Genomic DNA, 27,497 nt, shown 5'->3' with positions numbered 1-27,497 from the left:
ACATGAACAAAGTGCAAGAATCCTGGCATCACAAAGTACCTCACCTCAAAGTAAGAAGTTAAATTACAAATTCAGAAAGTTCTTCAAATCTGAAGAAAGTTTTTTCTCCAACGGACAACATCCTCCCACCAGCAAATTAAGTGGCAGCTATCCCCAAACTGTGAACTCCCATTAGGATTTCACCAGCATCTTCCATTTGATAGGGGGGAAAACAGCCAAGTAGCTTTTAGTCTCTTAGGCACTAATTAGGGGATCTGGAGCAAGCACCAACAGCTCTGCCTGGTGCTCAGATTGTTGCCCGGTCAGCAAGTCACCAAATATTTCACTGACAAAAGAAGCTCTTCAAACTCTTATCAAGTAGGATGTTGCAGAGAAAGTATCCACACAAAGTTGAAGGGGGTGGGGGAGAGGACGGTGGATATAAATTGATAGTGCTATTAACAATTGCCTCCTCTCTTGGAAAAAAGAACTTTCTCAGCATTACAACACAACAGCAGCAGAAACAATAACAGCCAGACCCAGAATGTCACATCACCGAAGACTTCAGAATTATAGGCACAAAGGAAGAGTGAGCTTCCTTCTCATGCCCCCTCCATCAGGCCAACAGGCACTGCAAAGCTCTGAAATCTCAACTTCTTCCATTCCTGCCTGGTAGGGAGCACATTAAAACCTGACCAAGGCTCTTCTGAGACCTACAGAAGAGCCTTGGTTCCTGATGACTTTTACTAGCCACTGAGTAGGGTGCTCAAGCCCACGGGTGGGAAAATGAATGGCCTGCAACAGAAAAGCAAGAGGGAAAAGAAAACAAGGAAGAAAAAGAAAGAAAAATCAACCCACAAAATCCCCCACCTGTGTCCTACCTGGAAACTGCTGAGACTCATCCAAGAGTAGCATGCTGCTCGGTGCACCGAGGCGAGCCCCTTGCCTGCACACTCGTTCAACGTGGCTGCACACTCTCAGCTCTTCTGCTATTCTTGTCTCAGGGTCTTCAGGACAAAAGTTTCCAGTCACTCCTGACAAGTCCTTATCTCTGCCCACAGCCCAGCGAGCACTAAATCCACTCTCACTGGCTGTTCAGTTCGCAGGCCGGAAAAGACTCCTGATAAAACAGTCCAGGGTACAGGCAGGGAAACCTGCACTTAAAGTTTCTGAAAATAACTTTGGTAAATAGCTCCTAGTGCTCGAATCCACCCAGCTGGTGTGACGAGAAGCAGTACGTATATATCCTCCCTGCACCCAGCCGAGACGGACCAGGGTCACCGTTATATAACTAGTTAAATATGCCTCGTGTTCAGCCTAAATAAAAATTGTCACTATCTCCTCCCCTGCTTGGAGAGTCAAACAACACAGCCCTGCCCGAGGTAGCTGCTGCTCCACTGGGGACCGATGCCTGGAGCCGTGCTGCCGGGACGGTTTGGCTTCCATACGCGCTCCCGATCAGCGGGAGCAAGCGAGCTCAGTTATGCCTGGGAAAAGAGTTTGAGAAGAGAGAAGAGGAGCAGGGAGGCTGAGTGGGTGTGTACAGGGGAGGTCTCTCTCCTCTGGAGCAGCAGAGCTGCACGCCGCCGTACGGATCGGATCCCATTCACTCAGCCTGTGATCCAGTTCAACTAGTGGCAGAGACCAAGACTGAGAATAAAATAAAAATCCTTACATAACCCGTCAGGCTCTGGTGGGGCCCCGCGCAAGGGGAATCCCAACAGACAACAGGACATTCAGGGCAGGGGACATGCAGGACCGTAACTCGGCCTCTGAGCTTCAGTGGTGGGTGGGAAGGAGATGCAAAAAGGAGTACAGCCTTTCTGGCTTTGAAAACAATTGTGATTTTATGAGCTATTTGCATGATGCCATCTAATTTGCAAGGAACCTGGGCAACTGAGACTGAAACTTGAGCAATTTGATGGAGCTGGTAACCTGTTTGCACATTAACAGGTGAAAGAGCGTCCTGGTCGCTTGGTTAAACCAGCAGCTTGTAGACCACTGCAAGTTTCTCAGTTTTCAGGAAAGAACTTGTCAGAATTTGTGGAGTGAGAGATTACTTTAAGTGGGTCTTTGTCCCAGTCATTCACCTGCATCAGGACAGGCACAAGAGACAATAAATAAGTTCAGAATAAGTCCTTTAAAGCTGTAGTCGAACCCTTAAAGGCTATTCATCCTGCCTAACCTTCTTCAGTATTGCAGAGACTTTATCCACACCCAGTTCCCTTCACAGGCATATCTAATGCCAGTAACAAAACAGCAAACCTGGGCTGAGAGACACGTAATGAAATTAGCTCTCTGGTAATGAGCATTTGTCTGTGTAACAAAGTCAGCTGCTTATTGAAACAACTGGTGAGGGAGCTCTGGGAAAGCCAGGACACGCACAAGAAACCCAAAGAGGCTGTGTCCCAACAGCCCTCGCACAGACCTGCAGGACTCCAGGACAATGAGCTGCATGCACAACAGCAAAAGCTGATCTAAAGGTCTGCAAGCACAGCCAGGGCAGAGCCCAGCTCCCCTTTGTGTGACTCCAGCCATTTTTATTTGACCTTTTATTTGAGAGGGTAGCAGGTCACTGTGAATGCTTGCTGCCATCAAAACACCCTCAGTGCTTCAGGGTACATCACAACTTTGAAACAAATCCAATATGCTTTTTCATAGTTAGAACTATATAAATTTCACCCAAAAACCAAAAAAACCAACTGTATTACAATTAAGACCCTCAGTAACAGGACAGCCTTTCACCTATGTCACAGATTCAAACAGCCTGGCTGGCACACAACATTTATCAAGGGGGAAAAGAGGGACAAATATATTAAAGAAGTGCACAGCCAAGGATTTGTATCAGGCCTTATAAGGACTTTGTAAGGTTGGAATAAATAAGCAAACATGACCTCAGCATCTGACCTAACAGATTTATGAATCTGGAAAGCAAGATTTAAAAACAAGTACTGGGTAAATACAACTGGGTATTTGCAAAGCATGCAGTGCTGGTTTTGGCTGGGAGAGAGTTAATTCTTTTCTTAGCAGCTAGTATGGGGCTGTGCTTTGGATTTATGTTGGAAATAGCGTTGATAATAGAGATGTTTTTGCTGTTGGTGAGCAGGGCTAACACAGAGTCAAGGCCTTCTACTTCTGACCCTGCCCCACCAGTGAGGAAGCTGGGGTGCACAAGGAGTGAGGAGGGGACACAGCTGGGACAGCTGACCCCAGCTGGCCCCAGGGATATCCCAGACCATATGGTGTCATGCTCAGCGTATAGAGCTGGGGAAAGGAGGAGGAGAGGGGGATATCCAGAGTGATGGTGTTTGTCTTCCCCAGTCACTGTTACTGTGATGGAGCCCTGCTTTCTTGGGGATGGCTGAACACTTGCCTGCCCATGGGAAGGAGTTGTTACTTGTTCTGCTTTGCTGTCTCACTATCTTTATCTCAGCCCATGAGCTTTGTCACTTTTACCCTTGCAATTCTCTCCTCCATCCCACCAGGGATAGTGAGTGGCTGTGTGGGGCTGAGCTGCCAGCTAGGGTTAACCCACAACACATCCATATTACAGCAGCCAAGCATGAGAAAAATGGAAGTTCAGTACACTGGGGGAAACAGGAAACCTATACCTGTCCTTCTGCAACACAGCAATAAAAAAGGAATTTCCTTCTTCACCTTAGCATGCAAAATGGAGAAGCAATTTTTCTAGCTCTTCTACTCACAACAGCCTGATGGTGAGGCCAGCACTGTTAGCCAGGATAAATACATATTCACACAACCAAGAATTAGGTCTGCCTGAAACAGTCAGTTTATAAAATGATCTTCTCATGGAAGGTAATCTTGTTACAGATAAGTCCATTTACTGAATAGCTTTTCTGTGAGGCCAGTCTTACCAGTAAGGAACAACATTCTCCCTCCCCTACGGGGTCTGAAATCTTACCCAGCTGTCACACCTCACCTTCCTCCTCCCAAATCACAAGCTCTTTGCAGTTGTACAGACTTCTTGTGCTATATGTCGTAAGAGGTTTCTCAAAAAACTTTTGTCACCTGAGAGACTCCCTTGCTAACAACTTAGGGGATTATCTGTTTAAAAAACCCAAACACACTATGAAGTTTGTATTTTCATAGAATAGTAAGATTAAGGTCGTTCAGAAGATGTTTTTTATTTGGCTGACAAGTGTTTCCAGCAGCAATGTCAGCATCCCTGAGCACTGCAAATTCACAAGCATTAAAATTCATGCTTAAACCTGTCTATACAGACAAGAAACTTGACCATAAAGTGTTTCAGGACATTAAAACCTCTGTATAGCAAATGACTGAAGTCAGTTAAACTAAATAAATTTCAGCAAAATGTCCCAAAACATGCATTCCCTTCAAGGTGGAGTAGCTCCTTCCCCAGCCCCATGCCTGCTGTCCACCTTGAACCTCTCAACCCCTGCTCCAGAGGCTGAGCCCCTCCATGACTGCTCCATGACCTGATCCGAGCCCAGCAAGGACACTATCAGAAGAAGCACTGGATCTCTGATGTGCCACCCTGCTCTTGGTCCCTGCAAGCTGGGATGATTCTCTTCTCTCCAGGCTCTTCATCCTCATCACCACCCCACAAAGCAGAAGAGACCTTCCTCACCCACCCTCAACTGCTCCAGGCTGGCTGCACAGCCCCTTCCCCACCCCATGGCTTTCTCCCAGCCATGCCCACATCCAGCAGCTCCTTCTGCACACCCCACTGACTTCCACTGTGCAGGGAAGCTGCCTACTAACCCACATTGTCTGCAAGTTACTGAACGTGAACTAGGCTTGACAGCCACATTTCACTCTTGATTAGCACCTGCTAGTAGCACATACACATCATTAAGGCCACTCTCCCTGTCCTAGTTTCCATGTTGTTTTAGCAACATGGAAAACACACAAGAACCCCAGGTTTGAGTTGGACAAGGCATAAGGTGTTGTTTATCCACCCAGAACGGTTCAGATAGACTCACACTTGGACTCCACAACACTCTGTGTTGGCAACTGAGTATTGCTGGGCTTTGAGAATCATTTGCTTTTTAAACAAACACTGCACTGCAAATAAAAATTCTTTTTGATAAGATCTAAACCAACCATGGAAAAGCAGAGGAGTTTTTCCATTGACTTTAGTGAGTTTTAGACCGAACCATAAGGCATAAAATTTGATAAATCTGGTTCTTCTCATTTTATTTTATTCATATAAATCTTGGTGTATTTTCTTTCTCAAACTGATCTAAATCATAAGTGGGAGGAGGTTGGGAAGTTGTACATAATGTAACAAAAATCTAATTGCACAAAATACAGGAAGTGACACAATGCAGTGCCTCTTGCAAATGCTTTTCACACTGGCACTGTGGCAAAACACACTGCTTGAGATTCCAAGGCTTTCAAAGGTTGTTTAAATGTACCAAAGAAAATAAGCTGGTACTAGACAAGATGTAATGATTTAAAGTCGAAGAATTTATACCATAGATATTTATCATCATTCTAATCAAAATTAAATCCATTCAGTTACAATCCCAGTTACATTCAAGAAACTGATCCCCTCATTTCTGTAACTTGCTAAATTTCTCTGCTGCTGTAGATGACACAACATATTTGTGCACCACAGAAGAGTTTTTTGGTACAACTTTAATTTCATTCCATTCACTTTCAGCTATGTGCAAATTTGACATAAATCACAAGCTGAGTACACAAAAGTACCACTTTTAAACTGCTTCTAACAGTTCAAGTATTTAAATATTTTACATAGATGACAATTATCTGCAGATGTTTTAATTGCAAAATTTGTTTTGACAGAGATTTAAACTAGAAGTTTCTGTTCACCTAGCCCAAAAAGATTTTATCTTGTAGCCTTCTCCTGTCTCATTCCTATTTGCATATTTGCAAGTGAAAATAACGTCCTCTGACTCCTACTTAGAATTTTTTTGAGGCTGAGTCAGTGAATTGCATATTGAAGAAAATGTGAACAAGACATTTTTAACATCTGCAGTACAAAATACTGTTAATATAAAAATACTTTGATCCAAACAATGAACCAGACATTTCCATGTGTCAAAGTTCCATGTTGCAGTTTCTCTAAAGCCTAAGCAAGAAATTAAAAAGACCAAGGTAATAACTGTGATGTGATATTGTGTTTTAAAATCTGAAGAATACTTCTAATTTAATTAAAACAGTTCCTCATCTCCTTCCACATGTTTATTATTTAATATTACACTTGTATAACATACAGCTACGTGCACAATTTATTCAACCAGTCATTAAAACTAGCACAATACCATATAAATTAGGAGGGAATTAAATTAAGGAGCCCTTGCATGGTTTTAAACTCAGATGAAAATCAAGGAAGTGTTTCACCCAGTACATTTGAACATAAAAGGGGTGCTGCCTAAAATGTAAACCAGAGAATTTTCACTTTGGCTTCTTCACACTCATCAGGTGAACTTGGCAAAGTGACTTTGCCACTCCTTACCTGTTCAAGAGGGAAAATACCACATTACAAATTTGCTAATTAGTTTCCATACGATTTCATCATCATCGTTACAGCAGTTGCAGCTGACAGAATACAGTACCCATTAGCAATGGCAAGGTGTGGTACAAAGCTGACTATCTGAAATGTACATGGGGGAAAAAGACATCAAACAGGACAGAGGAGCAAGTGAGACTGTCCTTTGTTAGAGAGTCTCTGGCATTATGACAAGAAAAATGCAAATTTTTGGCCAATAAAGCACAACCTCTATATCCCGCAAAGCTTATCAGAAAGAAGACAAGGAAGGAAGACAACTTGGGGCAATTCTTTGTCCAGTTAATAACTGCTGACCCTGCTCCCCACACCTTCATGCTGATCTCACATTTGTGACAGCTTTAAGAGAAGAGATAAAATAGAGGTAAAAAAATTTGAGAAACTCCATATACATAAACATAGAAAATGCAGAGCCATGGACGTGGGCTGCTCCTGAACTGCATTAAAAAGATTCCTATTTTGTATTCCATCATACGCAATAGATCAAAGGGAAGGAGGGAGAAAAGAGGGGGGAAAGCGTAGCTGGTTATAACAGCACATCATTTCACGAGATCTGCCAGTCCCTGCGCCCAATTGGCGGCCCTGAAGGAAGCAGAGCTCTGGCGTCATCAGCTCCTTTTAAAGAAGTAAAGCTAGTCATTACTCCAGGTTATATAACACTCAGACTATGCCAGACTTTGTGCCACCCTCTCAAAAAGGAAGCCGCCGTCAGAGAGGCTGGGAGGCGGGCAGGGGAGTCACCGACGCTTTCCTTCGGAGCTTCCCCCTGCTCGGGATAAGCCGAGAGACCGGGAAGAGTCCCCGCGATGGGGCAGAGCGGGCGGCCGGAGAAAGGCGCGGCGACCGACCCGCCGCATCGGCACTCCGTAATCCCCTGCGCAGGGGGCTGGGGGACAGCGCTCCTCGGGATCGCATCCCTCCTTCCCACAGCAGCCCCCAGGCCACACCTCACCCTGCTGAGAATAACCTAGTTCACGGGGTTAGAATGCTGGAACGAGCCAGTAAAGTCCCCGGAACCTCAGGCACCGCTCCTCCCCACTGCTCCCAGATTTACTGCAAACAGCCCTTAGGGAAGGCACCTCTGCCGCCCTCCCACCACCGGCACTGCCCCAGCGCAGCAGAATGCCCAGCCCGCAACCTGCAGCTTCGGAATCGGCACGGGGGAGACAACAAAGCATCCAGCACTGGCTGCTCCCAGCAAAGCACTCGAGAGGATTTTTCTTTAACATCACCATTTAGCGAGTCCAGTAAATCCGGTTCAAGGAAGCTGGGTGTCACAGGGTCTGCACAACTGCTGGGGACAGGGACCCTCGCTGGCTGGGCAGGGCCAAGCCCCTCCGACTGCACACACAAACATCATTTTGCTGTGACACACACACTGTGCTCCCGGGAAACTGCCAGGATAAAAACAATTGGTAAAATCTGCAGCCTCCTGAAATGAAGCAAAATTCCCAGAGAAATCCACAGGGCTTTTGCCTAAAAGAGGCAAACCTCCTCCTCGATTTCAATGTAACCCTTCAGTATTACTCAGTAACCAGGTCTGCTAAAACTGTGAACGCTACTATCCCATGTCCTTCTACCTTTGATACTAACTGCATATTTTTGTATTTTATGCAGCTGGATTGTGGAAACATAAAAGCCAGCGAGCTCCTCATTTTTTTGGGTCTTAGGAAACCGACACAAGTCTTGAACATAAGGTTTGGGACACAGAGAGTGTATGCTGAACAGACATAAAGCCCTTATCACTTTCAGGAACTGAGAGAACAACAAAGCCCCCTCAACTTCTTAGTTCTAGTACACCACCTGAGAAATGCATCCATTATCTGCAATTGAATGCACATTTACACAGTTACCCACAACCATCTGAGGCTGAGCCCCACACTCTGCGCCTATATAATAAAGTACATTTAAACACTCTGATCCATAAGGATCATTTTGTAATGTAATGCAATGCAGTTTCCTATGACAATTTAAGTTTAAACACATGTCAATAGGCAGGATATTAGTTGACAAGTAAATTGTCTTACAGGTAGTGATTGCTTTTGTACCTCTTATGATACCACACAAGCCATCCTCTTTGCAGGCAATTATTGGCTTGGAAGACAGTCTACATAAAGTTACTACAAGCATGAAAAGCTGCCTGGCTTGTAAGGATCATCAAAGTGCACAGTGGTACCTGAAAGTTCAGATCTGGCTCTTTACTAAGATCAGAGCTATTGCATAGGCAACAAACTTAGACTGGAGCAGAGGCTTGTTTCCCCCAGGATATGCCCTTCCAGCTTCCTTGGAAATAGTACTGATGGGCTCTTGAGGGAGCTGCATCCAGCCACAAGTAACCAAAACAAAAGAATCTATACAGGGAAGCCCCTCAAGAAGGAAAAGTGAGATGATGTCAATCACCACTCTTCCTTTTTCCCAAGAAATTCACCTTGTGCACTTCAAACATCCACTTGTAGATTAAAGTGCAGGATTATAACTTACGAGGACTGACCACTCTGGCATCAGTACATATAGAACACAGAAGAGTTTACAGTTAAAGCCTCCCTCATGATTGTCTTCAGTGCTTTTCTAGCCTTAGCAAAGTCCTGACTTCTGTTTGTTTCCATACCTTTTGCTTCAACTCACCCACTTTCAAACAACAAAAAGACCCTGCTCTCCACTCCAAGCTTACTCTGATGGGCTTGTGCCTTTCCTTAGCCCCAGCACCTGCCTCCAGCTAAACCAGGACAGAAGATCAAAGCACATATCACCAGTCTGAGGCAGGAAGCATGCAGCAACCAAGGCCACTGTGCCACACACTGCAGCAGATGGAAGCAGGGTTCCTCAAAGAGCAGTTCTGTTCTCTGAGGCTGCCTTGACCTTGGGATGCCCATCTGCCCTTCGTGCCACCTGGAGACACAGCTGTGAGAGGCTGCTTTCTAAAAGGAGTGCAGAGATTAAAGCAGTAATTACCTAATTGCTCCTCCTCTTCTTAAGGAATAAATTAAATTTTCTAGCAGATAGGAAGGACAACTTAAAACCAGTGTTTCCTTAAAGAAAATGCTGTGCAGTCTGGTCAAAAGTAGAAGGCAAAAGGTTTCAGGTTGTTGGACCAAATCTCCATTTACCAACACAAGCATGATCATTAATTTCAAGTAAAAAGTGCAGGGAAATTACTTTCTAACAGTAGTTTCTTTTTTCTCCTCCTTTTTATCTGCAGCAGGATGTGCCTTTCTAAATCTGGATATAAAATGATAAATGATACCACTCAGCAAGATAGGAAACTGTCTCCATACTCTTCCTCTGCCTCTCTCTCAGTTTCATACAGGTAAGTAATAACATGACCTAATTTATAAGAATAACCACAGTCAAAAAGCAAAAACTCACATATCTGAGGAGGAGGAGCCTACAAAATGAACAGATTTATACCAAAGACTTTTCTCTCTTCCCCTGTAAGGACAAAAAGTCGCTCTGTTCCCAACCACACACATCCAGCTGGGGACTCCCACACACCCCAGTTTTGTTTTGTTCCAGCTCTTTGTTGGGGAGAAGAAAAGATAGAATGCTTTGGGGTGGGAAGCACATGAATAACACCATCTCCAAAACGAGCAGCAGATCTCTGTACCTTAAGGATGCATTCATATATCATTCAAAGAAGGATTAACCCACACTTCCACATGATTTTAAAAACAGATTTCCAAAATAATTTCAGCTTTAATAACTCCAGGTGCTAATGAACTTTCTAGTAATATGGTGTTAACTACTAATTTTTCCCATTAGATTAGACAAAGAATTTGCCCAGGCAGCTACAAATTGATTTCCCTTTCAATGTAATTGCACCCTTAATGATGACCCACAAACAGCCACAAAGGAACATCATATTAAACAAAATCCATACTTGTTGTAATTTCATGCCAACATTCTTCCCTCAACAACCAAGTGAAAATCGTAGGAAAAGCTGATCAAGCAGGACCCCTTTAAATGAAAAGACTTTCCTCTAGTGAGGGCTCAAGGTAAGCAGAGATCTTTTCAAGCTTGGATCAAAAGTGGGTGCCATCTGAAGTCAAGAGCTCCTGCCTTGGTATCAAGGGGAGAAGTTCAAAACTGTGAGTATCAAGTGGCAGCTCAAGTTCAAGCAGAAAGCAGCTACTGAAATACATTGTGGATTGTGCTGCAGAAAGGCAAGGTGGCTCTGTCTGAGCTATCAGATGTCATAAGCAGGGTGAGCAGTTTTAAGAGGCTAGGGTGAGGAAAAGAGTCTCTCTTCCCCCTCACTCAACTCATGTACCAATCTCTCAGATGTTCTGAAATTTCCTGATGCCCTCACCCTACCAAGGAGCTGCAGTGCAAAACATCACTGCACCCATGTGTCCTCCTCTCCTGGACTTGCTATTCTGTACCACCAAAAAACTGTGCTTCTCATTCACTCCTCTTTGAGAGTCTGTATGTCTTGGTTTGCTCCAGCACAAAACCAGTCTTGGTTTGCTCCAGCACTTAGCCAGGGAGTAGGAGGAACAGTATGAGGCTGAGCTGGGAAGAGGGAGCTCCTCCAGTTCCAGTATCAAACAGAGATGCCACAGAGCTTGCACATTTTGAGCCCTGGAACGTGGGGAAAGAAAGAGGGGACAGGAAGGGAGAAAAAGTGCAGAACACAGGGCAGGAGACAAGGCCAATTCCATGGAGTTTCTTATCACAATGGTATCACCTAATATGTTATTATTTGGTGTTGCCTGGTACAGTAAGAACTGCAGCACTACTGTAGTAGTGGAAAACTGTTCACTAGTATACCCTAAAAGCACTGATTCCAACCCCTGTCTGCTGTACCATGCACCCTATAATGCAAACACAACTAGGAGCCTTTAGGGACAGGGTCTGAATGCTTGTGCTCATTATGACATCTTTAAGAGAACTGAACAACCACTTCTACCCCAAACTGCACTTTAAGAAAGTGTTTAACCCATATACTCAGAGGTAAGAAAATAAGCAACTTGCCATCACTATTAATAGCAGAATTACAGCAATACATATGAATAAGAGATAATGAATTCCAGAGACATCAGTCAGAATAATCCAGAGACATTCCCAAAGTGAAAAAACAGAACAGTACAGTGGGATTCATTCAAACACTCAACAGCTTTCCTTGGGAAAGCTCTGAGGTATAAACGGTCCATGCATTTGAAATGATCTGTAAAATCCATATTGGAGATTTGTTTCCTCTTTGCTCAAATTAGCTTTTATTCCTACGGAGTCCTACACAGCCCTGAGCAACAACCAGGATCAGAGAAAAAGTGCAGGACTTGAAACAGCCCTTTATCTCTACAGTCATCGGTACATCCCATTTATAGTGAAAACGATTTAGGGAGTTAACAAAAAAAGTTTCTACCAGTCACGCATTGCTATCACAAAATCAAACATGGTAAAACAGGTGCTGCAACCCACAAGTGATGAGAAAACAGATGAAGTGGGCAGGGATGACAAGGCTGGAAAAGCAGTGGCAGCCTCTGGCTAGGATTGAGGCGTGCTGCTGGGATGGGTGTGCAGTCTGGCAGCCAGGAAAAGGGCTGTAAGTGTCAGAATAGAAATGTTCTGGAAGGAGAATTCTAGCAAAAATAAAAGACTAAAGCTGGAAGAGTTCCTACACATGATGCCCAGGTTCATTAGCTGGCCACCACTGCAGAAATGGATAGAGGATGTAAGCCATGTGGTTATTAGCTTTCACTTACTCAGAAATATTCAGAAAACCAGCTTTTCAGGCTCTTTTGATTCCTTGAGGGCAGGGGCAAAGGTTAAAGAGCTGTGTTCTTCAACACCTAAAACCTACAAGTACAAACTAACTCTAGACCAGCTATAGGACAACCTATAGTAAATGCAAATGAAACTGAGCAGAAATGAGAAAAATGTGCCAAAATTGAAGATAGCACTAAAGTACCAGAATGTAAAAAGAACTCCTAGAAGACTATGAAACTGAAACTACACACAAGGATTAACTCCACATACAACATGTATCAGAAAGACAAAAAACGGGTTAAACATGCAAAACACAAGTCACTGCTAAGTCTGAGATGATATGATCGACCACCACCAAGTGTGGATAACATTATATTAACACTGGCAAGTTCTTAAGTTATTTGAGCCACCATCAATACATGGAAATCCTAAACAAAGCCACCAGTTTGCAAGCAAGCAGTAAAAATGTTATTTTTGTAATTGATATAATCACTATTATTTAAAACAAGTAATCAGTTTCCATTTGGAGAAAATGTTTATGCAGCCTGTCAGCCTTCCAAGGAAATAGCTTTGAAAGATTAATAGTCATCTAAAGCTTGTTGTGCTAGAAATATGCATGAGCCCATCCTCAAGGGAAAGATTCCCCCCAGGATCCCCAGTGGGATCAGAACAACCACAATACCAGGAGGGGAGGAGAACAGCACAGCTGGGAATAGGGAGAACAAAGTTTTAACAGAAATTATTAAAAATTAAGCTCTTTAAAAGCTTCATAATGTAAACATTAGAGCACAGCATCCCTTCTTATGAATAAAACTGTCTGTTCCAAATATGATATTTATGAATGAGGTTAGTCTACAAAGCCATGGGACTACAAACATCAGATGGGCACAATAAAATGAACCTCTTAATTCTGAAGTTGGTTATATTTCATGGCTACAGAGCAGGAGACCTGTTTATATTAGATCTAAGGTGATACAGATGCCAAATGACATTTTGGAGGCAATGTGTAGCTGTAAGGAGATATCAGGAAAAGCAGTCTGGACACCTCCACACAAGATAATAATTACACATCTAAGCACCCAGAAAGCACTCTGATATTGCGGCAGACAGAATTAAAGCTGAACAATCTGAAACCTCAGAGGCAATCTAGCTTTGCTCAGCTCATGGAAGGGAGTTTTCCCTTGTACCTAATGAATAAACATAAAAATACTTTATGTCAGTTTCATGTAAATTCTTCTTACTGTTCCTCATTATTGTCTACATTTTTTAAAATATATTTTTAATTAGTCACTACAAAAATATAAAACATAAACGTGTTTCCAGTGTTTTAACACGAAAATAAATAGCTGTCATTAGCAGTTCACAATGTTCTGTATACCTACATTGATCTCGTTTGCTTTGGAAAGAATAATCCTGACAAACAACTGTGAGTATCCACTCACAATAATCTAGATGTTCATGATAAAGCACGTTCTATGATAACAGACTAGTGGAATAGTGGGAATGACCCACTTGGATGTGACATACAGACACTCCCTTCTGTTAACAGAAGTTTGGGAACCACATCACACTTCCTCCTGCTCCACTGGCTGCAGGGTCCTGTGAACAAAGTGACATCATCATCATCATCATCACCAGTCTGAGACAGAGTAATCTGTGACCTGTAACTCTTCTCTGTGTTGATATTGGGAATTCCCTTGTTTCCTACCTGACCTAACACTTCCATTTCTGCTACCTTCTCATTAGAAAATGCCATCATGTGAATAAAAAAAAAAGAGGAATGCATTCGGTTTTGTGTAAACATTTTTATAAAAGCATTTAAAATCAAAACAGCATCTTCAAATAGCACATGGTTGAAAGAATATAACAACAAAACAAACAACACTTGAGGACAACAATTTATTTTGAAACCAAAAATTCTTTAGTAACTAGAAGAAGAGAGAAGCATCTGTTTTTAACACATTCTATGCTAAGAAAAGGAAGACTACTCTCAGTTGGTTCAGGTAGGTATATTCAAATACCTGCATACCCTTTGAAGTTATTAAAAATGGCAATTTTAAAGGAAGCAAATAGAGCATCCCCTTAGGCTCTGGCTACAGTGTTGTGATACAAAGAGTTTGACAGCAAATTCAGCACAGGGAATTCCCACCTGAGCTCTGCATTCCTGTCTATGTGCCCTAGAACATCAGCCCTTCTGGACCAACAGACATTTCTAGGATCATGCCGTGACCCAGAACAGTTATCCAGTAACACTCAAATGCAGCCTGCACAGCACAGGCCCACAAACACCTGTATAGCCCTGAGCTGAACTGCTCCTCTCCTGCAGAAGAGAGTAGGGCAAGTGGAACTAGGTGAGGATAGAAGGTGACAACTTCCTTAGCACTTCCATCTTTCATCTCGTAAAACAAACAAAGGAGAACCCAACCTGTATGCTGGCAGAAAATAACATTTTCCAGCTGTTAAAGATGATTACTATGAATGCGCAATAATAGTCCACAGCATCCAGCAAAATGTTTATGTATGGGACAAGCCAATGACATAAAAATATTTATTGTCACCACATCCTTTAAATAATACAAGTAATTGCAAATTGACTTATTTACTTCTTTATATAATTGCTTTCCCAAAATTTGAAGCTATTTTAAAACTTCTATCCTCCTTACAATTTATACTTGTGGCTTGTTTTCCTGATGGAAATATTTTTTGGCCAGAAGATCATATTTAACATACATTAAATACCTATTTAAACTAAACAGCCACATTAGGACTTCTCCCTACCAAGAGCTGGACAAATCCTAACCCTTACACAATCTCCCAAGGGGTAGCAACTAGTTTTCTATAACAATGTATTGATTCCTCAGGTTTTAGCTTTTATATTTTTCACATTCTGTACTGCTTTAGTGTGTACTTCTGAGCTTCATATTAAGGGATGGTAAGCTCTCTTCACAGAGTAGCTGGACAAAACAATTCCTCTCCTAGCTTGGGACCACGGACAGCCACCCAAATTTCAGGCCCAAGAGCATAAACAATGTGGACTGAAGAGAGAAAAACAAGAAGGATGGGACTTCATAACCTAAAGCTGTAATTGGACAAGTAACCCCAATATGCAAATGGTGCAGAACTTATAAAAGGGATAGACCCTGTGACTGGTCGTGCATTTTGTGACCATTTTGTTTCACCTGGGGTGTAGCCCTGGCTGGGCTCTTGTGCTGCCCAAGGTGCATCCATTGAGGCCTTTTAATAAATCCCTACTTTATTCTTTAACTCTGCCCAGCCTCTGTTCTAGGGCAGCCTTCACAAGGCATCAGTACATTCCCAACCCCATTCACTCACCACTTTCATCAAGTAAGTCCTCCTCGTCATCCCCATCATTGTCCTCCTCCATCGCCTCCTCCTCATCTTCCTCCTCCTCCTCTTCCATATCCTCCTGCTCCAAGTCCGGGTCCAGGTCCGGATCACTCCCTGAGATTGACTCGTCTGACATGATTCCCAGTGGTGCTCCTTGTGCATTACCTGCTCATGTTCTACCGTGAGGCAGCCCTGGAAGGACACCAAAGAGGAACGTGAGCCCAGCAAACCCCAGCCTTTGAGCCTCAAGGCTCAACATCACAGCAGCATTACTGCACGTAAAAAACCCAATCAGCCTTTTAAATGACAGACTTAGATATCAGACAAAGCACAAAACCCTGCAGAGAAAACAGATGCCATAAGAAATGGATCATAATGATCCAGGCCCAACATTGAAGAATCTCCATCTCTTCACTGGTGGCCTTGACATGCACACAATCAATGTATGGATGTATCAATGCCTGATTATTCAGAGAGCAAAAATGAATAAATTATGTGAATGATTTCAGAACACTACCATCCAAAAAGGAAGCGTACAAAAAAGGATCAGATGTCAGCATCCCCTCCGGATACCTGTTACCCTGATCCCTGCAAACACCATCACAGTGAGCAGATGTGGCTCTGCTGAGACAGAAAGCCCCTCCTGCCTCAGCTGTACCCACTGCAAAGGACACCCAGCTCCTCATCACAGCCTGGCTGAAGTCTCTGATCCAGCCACACAACAAAAACACTGTTACCTTCTTAGTTCGGGCAGAAAACAACAAGGATCCAGTTGTAAAGGTTGAGCTCCCATTGTAAAACAGGGCAGGAAGAAAAGTAAACACAAAGAAAGAATGGATCAGACAAAATTTGCATTTCCTTTCTCTCAAGGACAAGAACTGGGGCTGGCTGTGCATAACTTCTCTGTTACATCACTCCAGCGCATTACAGCAGAAATTGTGGTAGAACACAAAAATAAAGCTTCAAGAGAGGACCAGGGCAACCACAAAGCCACCAGTTTATCTGTTCAGATCATGCACTGTCACTTCTGGTCAGTGATGGGTACTCCTGAGCACTCCTCTTCCATACACACAAAATGATGCTAAAGGAGCTGTGTAAGATGGATGAAAAGAAACATAACCAAGAAAGGAAAATAAAGCAGGCATCTTGATCTTAAGGAACATAAGCAAAGGATGTATTCAAAGATCAAGCTGCAGAAGAATTACTACCCACACATTCTCCAGAAACCTTTAAAGAAAGATGAAGGAAACATTTCCTCATCACTCACTTCCCACTGCCCCCTACTTATACCACATTTCCACTGTAAACTATTAAATGTTTGAGAACTAATCAGCCACTTAAAAACAAAAAAGAAAAAATCTAAACCCCAAACTTCTAAGCAGATAAGGCAGTTCAAATATCTATAAACACTTAAAATTTCATTTAATTTAACACTTAAATTTCATTTTCAGCTGTGTTTTAGCAGTTACCAGATTAACTCAGAAACCTGAAGGTTAAAAACAAGACCCTTGTAGCAGGGCTGAACATCTAACTGTTGAGTATGGTGAATTATTCCAGCTGAAGTCATCAGCTCCTGCTCTGCCCCTCAATAACACTGAAGAGTGTCAGAAAGAAAGTAAACACGGGAAGAGAAGGCACTGCAGAGATCGGCTTTGGAACAGGAAGCCTTTCACCACTCAGTCCCAGGAGCACTTTACCACCAGGCAGAGACAGCTGAAGTCCCTCCACTAGTACACATGTCACACAGAATAAGTTGGCTTGGTCAAGCAGATGGCAGAAAAGGCCAAAACCTGAATTAGCTCAAGTGGAACTGTGCCAGTTTACACAAGCCAAAGATATTAATTCAGCTTCTGTGGTCTGCAGGTACAAGCCCAGTTACTGTCAGGCTGCTGCAACACGGTCACCTCCAGCATCTCTTGTTTTCTGGTGTCTGGTGGCTTCAGTCAAGGGCTGCATACACAAAGCCATCTATTATCAGAAGATCTTTCTAACAAATGTTGAGCTAAAGTCTATGTGTATTTCAAAAGAGTGGCTTATTTTTTCTTTTACACAGAACCAACCAACCAAAGAAACACAAACACTGCTAATATGGCAGGAATGAACTCTCCTCCACAAACAGCAAAAGCAGAAGTGCTGTAATGTCACTAAACGCTCCAGGTCAAAGAATGATACATGATACAGTTTCTCCCATCAGCATCCTCCTGTGCGTCACCCTCTCATGTCCCGTCATTTGCCCCAGAACCTTAAAAGATAAAAAACCCAAATGAAAACACAAAACATTCGCTGAAAATTGTTTAAAGGCAAGGATATGGGTGTCTGTGTCTTAATAGATAAAATCAAACCCAGTGGAGAGCAGCTCTCCCTCAGACTGGAGCACAAAAGGGCTCGAATCGAAGCTTTATTTTTGTTTAGCAGTACCTACACGTTCTGTACAAACCAACTCCTGACACCCGCTCGGCAGCCCCGGCCATATGCAGGAGAGTTAAACAGAAGCTTTTGAAAAAACTTAACTAAATCTTGCAGAGCGGGGTGATACAAAGATGGTTAACCCCTCCGTGCCCGTTGTCGCGCTGCCGTTTATCCCCGTCCCCTCCCTCCGCCCTGCCTGGTGGCAGCAGGTACGCGGTGCACAGCCCAGAGCCTGCCCTCGATTCTCACACCGATCTGACCCAGTTCGGAGCCTCCCACCAAGGGGAATTACACAACAGGGCCAGATTGTGGCTGCCGCTACTGTTTTATGGCTGAGTTATTCCAACGTGCCCCATCTCCTGCCTTTGCACACGCAGGCAGTGCGCTCAGTGTTTAATCGCTGGAGGAAGGGCACTTTGCGGGAGATAAACTGATTACCGCCCCTGGGCCCTTCCCAGCCCGGGATCCGCCGGCCCCGAGCGGGATGCGAGCCTCAGGAGGGTTACAGCTCCAAGAAATCCAAATCAAACCCTCCGCACCACCCTCACAGCAGATATTCAGCCTTCCAGCACAGAGTTTCAACAGTGGTGAGGCTGCTGAGAAACCGGGCTGGGATCTTAGGGGGAAAACTCTAGGAAAAATTCCTCTTGCTTACTCAGAGAGGAAAAAAGAGCTGTCATGTTTATCCTACCCAGAAGTTAAACCCTGCAATCAACTGCACATCAAATTAACATCCAAGACAGCCTCTCTCATGTATTATGTCCCATCTTTCAACAAAGATAAAAATAGTTCTGAAGTTTTTTGGGCTTTGCTTTTTTAAGGTAGTACACTTCAATGGTAAGTAAAAGCCACGTGCTGATGACTGCCTCCTTCTCGAGCTCGAACAGAAAGGAGGCCCACTTCTAGGTGAGGAAACCTTGAGAATTCGGACACATTTCTGTTGTCCTCATGTTTTTCTTTCCCTCTGCAAAGCTTTAAAATCACTTCTCACATATAAAGTTGAGAGAGAAATGTGAAAGCAACTTTTCCCCTTCTACATGATAGTTGTTCACAGCAGGGCTGTGTATGCCATGAGCCAAACTGTTAAGTGAAACAGTAATCATCAGGGCATGTGGGGACTTAGGGCATTTCTGTACATCACTTTCATCAGAGAATCCACTAGCACTGTAAATTTTAAACCATTATTTAATTAACTATTACAGATACCATCGAGTAAAAACGCAAGGATGCAGGACAAGGCAGAATAGAGTCCTTCCTCACTTGAGGAGAAGCAGCAGGGTTCTCCTGTACTTACAGAAAGCCAGAAAAGCCAAAGTGACTTTAGAGAAGCTCTTTGCCCACTACAAAACAAGTGATTTAGGCACAGGACATGCTCATTCCTGAGTAAACAACTATCCCACACAAATCCCTTCAGAAAGGGCAGGTTTAACACTAATGCTGCTCCAGTGCTGAACAGTAAAGAGGATTCCATCACCTCTCCAACCTCCAGCCAAGCCCAATATCTGGGACTCATCAAGATTTGTCCCTTAAAGCCTGTTTTGTAACCAAGACTTCACATTGGCCATTGTGGTGCCAGGCTACAGAAACAGGATCAAGCACCCTGGCAAATCACAAGAGGATTTGCACAGACAGTTTAATAAAAGCAGATATTTCTAAGTCTGTACTGCATAACGCTCTTCACTGTTTGTTACACAGTCAAGTTTTATGGCAACAATAATTTCCTTTTATGTTTTTCTTTTTTGTTGGGCAGCAAAAGAGTAAAATGGTTGGCTGGGGCCATAAGATTCCTCTCAATGCACTCAGCTCACACAAACACTCCAAACTGGATGTGTATGAAGGTAACTGCTGGCTCCTCGGGGGAAATCTCATCTGTGTGTTAGACCACTACTAGCACCATTTTGGTACCTCACAGGCAGCCTTCAGTATCTAGCAGAACATTACTACAAAGCACACAACTGCATGAGTAAAGGAACTGTGAGCTCAAGCTTCTCTGTGACAAAAAGTCTTGTAACAGTTTGCAAGCAATAACTTGCAATGTTATTGCAAAATAACAATTAATAGTTCTCTGTTCCACTTCAAAATCTAATAAGAAATAAACCTGAGATCAGTGGTTTTGAACAGTTTGATCCTAACAAACACTAGAATTTCTCTAATTTACATTATGCTACATATTAAAACCTCTATTAAATTATCATGTAAAATGATAATGGTGCCAGGGGAATCATCTAAAAGGATAAATATTTTTACAAAAAGGAGCCAACAGTTTTAATACAGTAGTCCAGCAGATCCCTATATGCTTTAAACAAAGCAAAGAACTGTTTATTGAAAAATCAAAAGGAACTTATTCCCCCCCAGTTGCATTTACAGCCATCCTTAATTGATACTTCATGATTTAAATCCCTTCTTCCTTTGCAGCCTGAGACCGTTGAGAGTCCAGCAGTTGCTCTGCAGTGACTCACAGCTAACTGGTGGCCACACGCTGCTGGCTGGGAAGGAAGAAAACAATTCTCCTTCATTTTATCTTGTTCAAATCACAAACGAACGAAGTAGCATGGATCCCCTCTAACTGATGTGTTTCTCCACAGGAATATTAAACTGAAGGAAAAAGAAGCAGCCCGTGAAGTCATAAATTGGGGAGCATCTGCTTGTCTTGCACCACCCTTCTGAGGAAGGCAAGTGTGCTTCTCCCCACTCCACATAAACACTGAACAATGGATGTAGTCTTCACCCACACTGCATGTGAGTATTGAGGAGCCCACTGTGATTTGTGGGGAACAGGAACTGAGAACAAAAAAATGACAGACTGCTTTTAGAAACACATCCATATACCAGTTTTGAGAGAGTTGCAGGACCTGCTCTTTTATTCTTTCCAGGCTAAAAATCTCCCTCCTAAAAGGCATCACAGAACTAAAACCAGCCTGAAACTGGTTGTTCCCTGACAACATGAACAACAAAAGCTGCTTCAAGAAAGGGTGGGAGAAATGAAAAAAACCCCAAAACAACACAAGAAAAAACCCCAAAAAAACCCATAAAATCAACCCATAAAGAAAGAAAAGGGAGAGCTAATCCTTCCCCTCTGCTGACATGACAGCGCTAGCACTGAGAATGTGACAATGAACATTACATAAGGCCTGGCTCCCACTGCGATCCGAACAAAAAGAGCCAGCGTGAGTCAATAGCAGCATCTGCAGCTCCTTACACAACCTGAGCATCCATCACCTGCTGTGGGAGCAGCCACTGGGTCCTTCTCTCCTGCACCTCGGGAGGGATGTGGGAACACCCTACTGCCAGCAGTGGAAATGTTTTGTGACCATTAAGGAAAACCTGAACTCTCCATAAGATGTCAGCACTCCCTTCCCCACAGACTTTGTGAGGTTCTTCACCTCTGGACACAGCCAGCAGAAATGGGCAAATGTTTTTGTGTTTGTATTTACGTATGTATATAAAGACAGGTATATAATTATTTGCCTGATCACTGTTGCCTTGCTTCTAAGGGCAATTTTGTTTAATCATATTAAACCAGAAATTGACTTCCTATAAGTCAACTCTCTCCTTTCAAATACTCAAAAGGTCCTCACCAGTGAACCATCATAGAAGAGCAATTTGTTACTGCATAAAAGTTCAGGCTACCTGAAGTAAGAAGCATGTGATCAGTTTTGCTTCCAGTAATTACTGACATCTGGAGTAACACCATCACAAAATAACAAAAAATTTCTCTTACTTCACAGAATCTCCATTTATGTTTTTAGTTTTGTCAATTTCTATACAAATGGCACTTGCATGATCTGCTAAAGGAAATTCTCCTTCCCTGATCACTGTTTCTTTCAAAGCAAACAGCATTTCAATGTAAAAGCCACTTTTCAACGTGTTTTTACATGTTTTGCCCATGCTGCTACAGCGATAGAAAAAACAACCAAGACCTGTGTAAGGAGTAAAACCCTAAGAAAATATTTCAAATGGTGGGGAAAACTCAATAGTAAGGCACAGTGTGTCAGGATTCCAAATTACATTCAATACATTTTATATAGCAGATTAATTTGGGAAAGTCTTGCCTACCTTGCATTAACGATAACCATTCTCAAATTCCAAAAGCTAAGTTTGAAAAGTCAGCTCATGGGAGAGTTGTGCCAAGCCTTCTCATCGCGAACACCCAAACTATGTCAAGATGGGAGCCAATTCCCAAGCAGGAAAGACACAGATAACTGGAAGATCCCTCTGGAATTTAAGCTCTTGTCATACATAGGTGCCAGAGAAAAAGTTATGTAATAAATCAAGACTAAATTACATAAACAGAAGCAGTGGAACAGGAGTGAAGGCACAGAGCTGTTCCCCTCACAAGGAAAGATCAGTCAGTGCCACTCTTTGAAGACAAGCTGTGGCTTTGGCCATTGAGATATGCTAACATTATGGCTCACCTCCTTGAAGGGTCTCCCTCAGAAACAGACTGGGATAGCTCATGAACAATGTTTTCATCTTTCAGGATGAGGAAAACTGCAAGTTTTCCAAATGTTAAAAGGTCTAATTTTATCCTATTTTCTCAGTATCACCCCATCCACATGCTCCTCTCTCTTTGCCTCCCAGAGAAGCACATTTCCTTACAGGGGAATGATTCACTGCCTTCAGCTGTGTCCCTGCTCAGGAAATGAGCTTTCCCATCAGCAGCAGCCCAGGGCCAGCCCACCATCCCCTGTGAGACAGACACCAGTCACATCACACACTGGCATCACCAGACCACAAAGTCAACACAACTGAACTCTGCCTTGGGTCACAGGTCTGCATTTCAGCATAAAGAATCACACAGGTCTGGGAGTTTGGTTTTGATGCCTCATCCTTCTCTTCAAAACTGGACTTTAAATCTGAGGCTCTGGTTTATGTAGTTGGAGAAAGAGGAAGTATTCCACAAAGGTTTGTTCCTCTTTATTCCCCACCCCACCTCCAGCTGTGATAATTACACCAGGGATGAGGAAGTACTACTTATGCCACCTACAGTTTACCAAAGAAACTTGAACATGAGCAAAAATAAGAGGAAAACCAAAAGATCATCCTGAAGTAGGAGGAAATGGAAATAAACAGTTTTGAACTCATGTGATATGACAATTAGCATATGTTAGACCAAATTTGTTGCCAAGCAATCCGATATTAAACTAATTTTTATTGGATTCCAACATAGATTAAAAATCCATTAAAGGATTAAAAACTGTCAGAAACTTCTTTCAGAGTCATTCCCTCCCTGCAACATTGCACAGTGGTGAAAAAACTTAGTGTTTAAGTGCCACTTTTCTGCTAGTTTTGAGAACAAAGTAACCAAAGCCTCTTGTTTTTTGCCTTTCCCACTAAACAGGTCAAAATAAAACACACTGATCCTTATCTACCCTGCACAAATACATCTGCTTTAATAACACTGACACTATAGGCAGCTCACATGGAAAGCAACTGGATGAAAGAGCCTCCTGTGGCTCTGTCCTTAGTAATGGAAGCACCACTTTAGTTGTGCTTTGCTGGCTGAAAACTTCCCAATGGTTTGGACAGGCCTGAAAGGGAAAAGAGTGCAGTTTACTGTCTCTCCCCACAGAGCACAAATAACCCAACACACTGCTGAGGGGATCATTTGGATACACACAAAAATCACCCCAATGGAGATAATAAATATTATTTCACAAAAGAAACAGAGCTATGAGTCTCATTATATGCATATTATATGTTTAGCTTATAAAATTGTGAGTATGTGACTCTACATACTGGAGTTTACTTCCAAAAGGGCTTTAAAAGCAGCACAATGCAAGCTGGGCAAAGGAGGTACACAAATATTAGCAGGAAGATAATATATCCTGAGGGACACCATACCCTTTTGGTAAACATATCCAACTGTCCTGTCCCAACTCATGCTAAACAGGATATGAGCTACCAACAGGCACAAGCATGCACGGTGTTAAGCCAGGAAGGAGCAACTGAAAAGGGACACAATAACAAATTACTGTAAAACACCGTATGACAAATAAGCAGCACAACAATCACCCAGAGAAGTAGCTGCTGGCTACCAAACATAGCTCTTTTAGAGTAAAAATGTCACTACCTCCCAAGTGTATAAATTCACTTAACTTCTGTAAATGCTAGCAATGTCTTTTGCAGTACTTGTTCTTACCAAACACACAGTACTGTACATTCATACCCACACGGAATTCAAAATGTTACATTTCCAAGATTCAGAAGCAGAATGACAAAGAGCATTCGGCTGTGATGCAGCCAAAACCCACAACCTTCTGGGTATTCTTTCTCTCAAAGTTAAGAGCAAGATTCAGTCAAGTGCTTTCCCCACACGTCCACTTCTTCTATCAAAGCTCATTTAGCATTTGCAAATTCTCCCTGACTGGCAGCTGTGCCCAGTGAGCAAGAACAGAGGGAACAGCAGGAAAGCCAGGTCTTCTCCTGTCCTCTTGACTTGTTACCATCCCAAGTGAAGGCAACCATGTGTCGTAAGAAGGCACCATCCCTACGCTCAGATGCTCTTACATCCCCAAATAAAACAGGAATGGAATGTCTTGCCTCATCACTATTTACCTCCCCTCCTTAATTATTAGTTAGATTATTGAATTATTAGTCTTGAATCACAGAACTGTTTGAGTTGGAAAAGAGCTCTAAGATCACAGAGCCCAACCACTAACCCAGCACTGTCAAGTTCACCACTAAGCCATGTCTCCAGGTGCCACACTGACGCATCTTTTAAATCCCTCCAGGGCTGGTGACCTCACCACTTCCCTGAACAGCCTGTTCTGATGCTTGGCAACCCTTCCAATGAAGAAATCTTGCCTAATAACCAATCTAAACCTCCCTGGCACAACCTGAGACCATTTCCTCTTAGCCTGCTGCTTGTTCCTTGAGAGAAGAGACCAACCCCCACCTGGCTACAACCTCCTCTCAGGGAGCTGCACAGGGCAATAGGGTCCCTCCTGAGCCTCCTTTTCTCCAGGCTGAGCCCCCTCTGCTCCCTCAGCTGCTCCTCATCTGACTTGTGCTCCACACCCTTCCTCAGCTCCATTCCCTTCTCTGCAGAAGCTCCAGCATCTCAATGTTTTTGTTGTTGTGAGGAGCCCAAAACTCAGCCCTGGATTTGGGGTGCCTCACCACTGCCCAGCACAGGGGACAGTCACTGCCCTGGTCACAGCAGTGCTGGTACAAGCCAGGTGCCATTGACCCCCTTGGCCACCTGGGCTCATGTTCAGCCACTGCTGGCCAGTGCCCCAGTCCTTTCCTGCCAAGCAGCTTTCCAGACCCTCTGCCCCAGCCCTTAGTGCTGCAGGGAGTTGTTGTGGCCTTCCTGCCCTCCAGGAAATCAACACTCCTGCCCAGACTGGTGTCACCTGCAAACTTACTGAGGGTGTCCTCGATCTCCTCATCCAAGTAACTGATAAAGATATTAAATAGGTGTGACCCAATCCCAAACTCTGGGGAACCCCCGAGTGCCAGCTGGATGTGGCACCATTCTCCACCACTCTGGGCTTGGCCAGTTTTTTTGCCCAGTCATTTAACTGAACTTGCTCATTTATCTAATTGGAGAAATTCTTGATTATTATTGATTTGGGCTGAAGTAAGAAATTTTTGTAACTACAACTCTCATCTTCATGGGAGATTGTGGGTACAGTTAACAGCATTCTTTAACAGAGAAAATTACATTGCACTTCTACACTGCACTTCTACTAAATTACAAGGAGATTTACTGGCAATGCTGTAAAATCTCAATCAACTTCATTCATAGTTGTCCCCTTGCTAGGAATGAAGGAGGCAGATGATAAAAGTTAAAGACTTTCTCATCACAATAAAGGGGTGGATGTTCTCAAAGAGGCAGAGTAACTCATTCTGTTAAAATAAGCTGACTAGAAGTATTGATTTAATTGAAATACAAGATCTCCTCTCTTGCTTTTTGTGAGTGCTATGGTAAGAGCAGGAAGAAGGAAAAGGCACCTCCAAACAATTTTTTGTAAGGGAGGAAAAAAACCCCACATTTTTCTACAGAGTCTGTATGACTAAGAGGATTACCCACTTCTCCAGTGTTCTCTACTCATTATCTGGGTCTTCTCTCAAGCAGTTGACTATTGTCACTGTAAAATAAACAAATTCAGATCATAGACCTGAACTACTCCCATTCATTGGAGAACAGGATGTGAAGTTACAGTTGACAGAAAGTTAAAAATGCTGGCTAGGGTGAATCTTACTATGCATTGTCCAGAATTAAGAGCTCCCCCCCGCCAAAAAAAACAGCTTCCGAAGGAAATTCTTCTCCAGAGATAAGAGGATCACATACCAAGACTCAGGGAAAAATCAGGGGAAAAATTATCTTCTGGAAAAACAGCTTTCCCCCCAACCATCTGATCTCAAATCCTTCAATTCCAAATCTTCTCTATTCCATGCAACAATCACCTTGACAGCCAGTTTTCAAGGCAACTGTTGCTCCCTATTTAGAGCCTGTGTTACACTTCATAGCTAAGCACAAAAGGCACTGGTTTTGTAAGGTTTATTTCTTGGTCCTGTTCCCCAAATTCCTTGACACCTATGGACAAGGAACTAAAAATCCAACTGACGTCACCACTCCTACAACAACTTCTTGATTTAAGAAAATAGTCTTTGTTCCTGCTATCTCCTCCACTCCAACATTCCCTACAAAAGCAAGCTGATTTTCCTTACTTCCTATGCCTGAAGCTTGTGTTTGGTTGCTGAGGTGCATTCCATAACCCGGGCACTTGTTTTAAGGAAGGAATATACAGCTTTAGCACTACTTTAGGAAAGGAGAAGCCACAGCCAGCTGCCTTTTCACACAAGTGTTAAGTAGCAAGGCTGCAAGAGTAATCAAACCTCTGGGCAGTTACATTACACTGGGAATGCTGTTCCTTTTGCTTCCATCAGAGAGTGATGCAAATAATAACTGCAAAGACCGAATAAAAGAGCACACTAAACAGAAGATGGCAACCAAACTCTGATGCTAAACCCACCAATTAGAGAGACGGAGACGTGCCTTGACACTGACAGAGAGTTTTCAGATTTCACAGGCACCAGAAGGGTAATAAACATTTGGCCTTGATTAAATTACCCATTTTCCCTCTTGCTGACTGCAGTCTCCCAGGCCTCGGACACATTTTCTGCAGCAGCTGCTCTTTTCCCAACTCACACACTGCTCCCACACCGTGCCAGCACAACCCCTCTGCATGGCTGGACAGCAATCTGATTCAGCTGAAAACCTACCTGGAAGCAAAATTCAGTTCCCAAACGTGATCTACCATAAAGTTGCATGAACAGCTATGCAGGCACAAAGGGAAAAAAAAAAACAGTGAGAGGGTGAGAACATGCAGCCCTGGGTATGGACTGATCAAGCTGGAGTCACTGTCAGCAAGGCCATGCTCTAAGCAGCCAGACACTGCTCCAGTGCAGGGGACACACAGCATTTCTACCTGAGAAAGTGAGATAGTCCTTGTGATAAAGCTTTCTTGCCTTTGAAACTCCAGTCCAAAGGATGGTGCATGCAGCCAAGGCAAGATAATCTTCTCAATTG

The 27,497-nt window shown here is 43.2% G+C and overlaps 1 protein-coding gene across 3 annotated transcripts in view; it reads right to left on the bottom strand.

The window, feature by feature from the left end:
- The window catches only part of RAD54L2 (RAD54 like 2), a 68,899-nt gene that overhangs the window by 31,937 nt on the left and 9,465 nt on the right, over positions 1-27,497 (bottom strand). For 2 of the 3 annotated variants that reach the window (XM_038148847.1, XM_038148845.1), the window contains exon 2: positions 15,533-15,739. In XM_038148847.1, coding sequence (XP_038004775.1) covers positions 15,533-15,683 — 151 coding nt within the window. In that variant the 5' untranslated portion in view covers positions 15,684-15,739. Of the gene's footprint in view, positions 1-860; positions 2,199-15,532; positions 15,740-27,497 lie in introns of those variants that run through there. The other variant, XM_038148846.1, reaches the window with a different exon arrangement.

This window comes from Motacilla alba, chromosome 12, assembly GCF_015832195.1.
Source record: "Motacilla alba alba isolate MOTALB_02 chromosome 12, Motacilla_alba_V1.0_pri, whole genome shotgun sequence".
Classification (NCBI taxonomy): domain Eukaryota; kingdom Metazoa; phylum Chordata; class Aves; order Passeriformes; family Motacillidae; genus Motacilla; species Motacilla alba.
The sequence above is the reverse complement of the archived record's forward strand: the minus strand, read 5'-3'. Positions and strand labels throughout refer to the sequence as shown.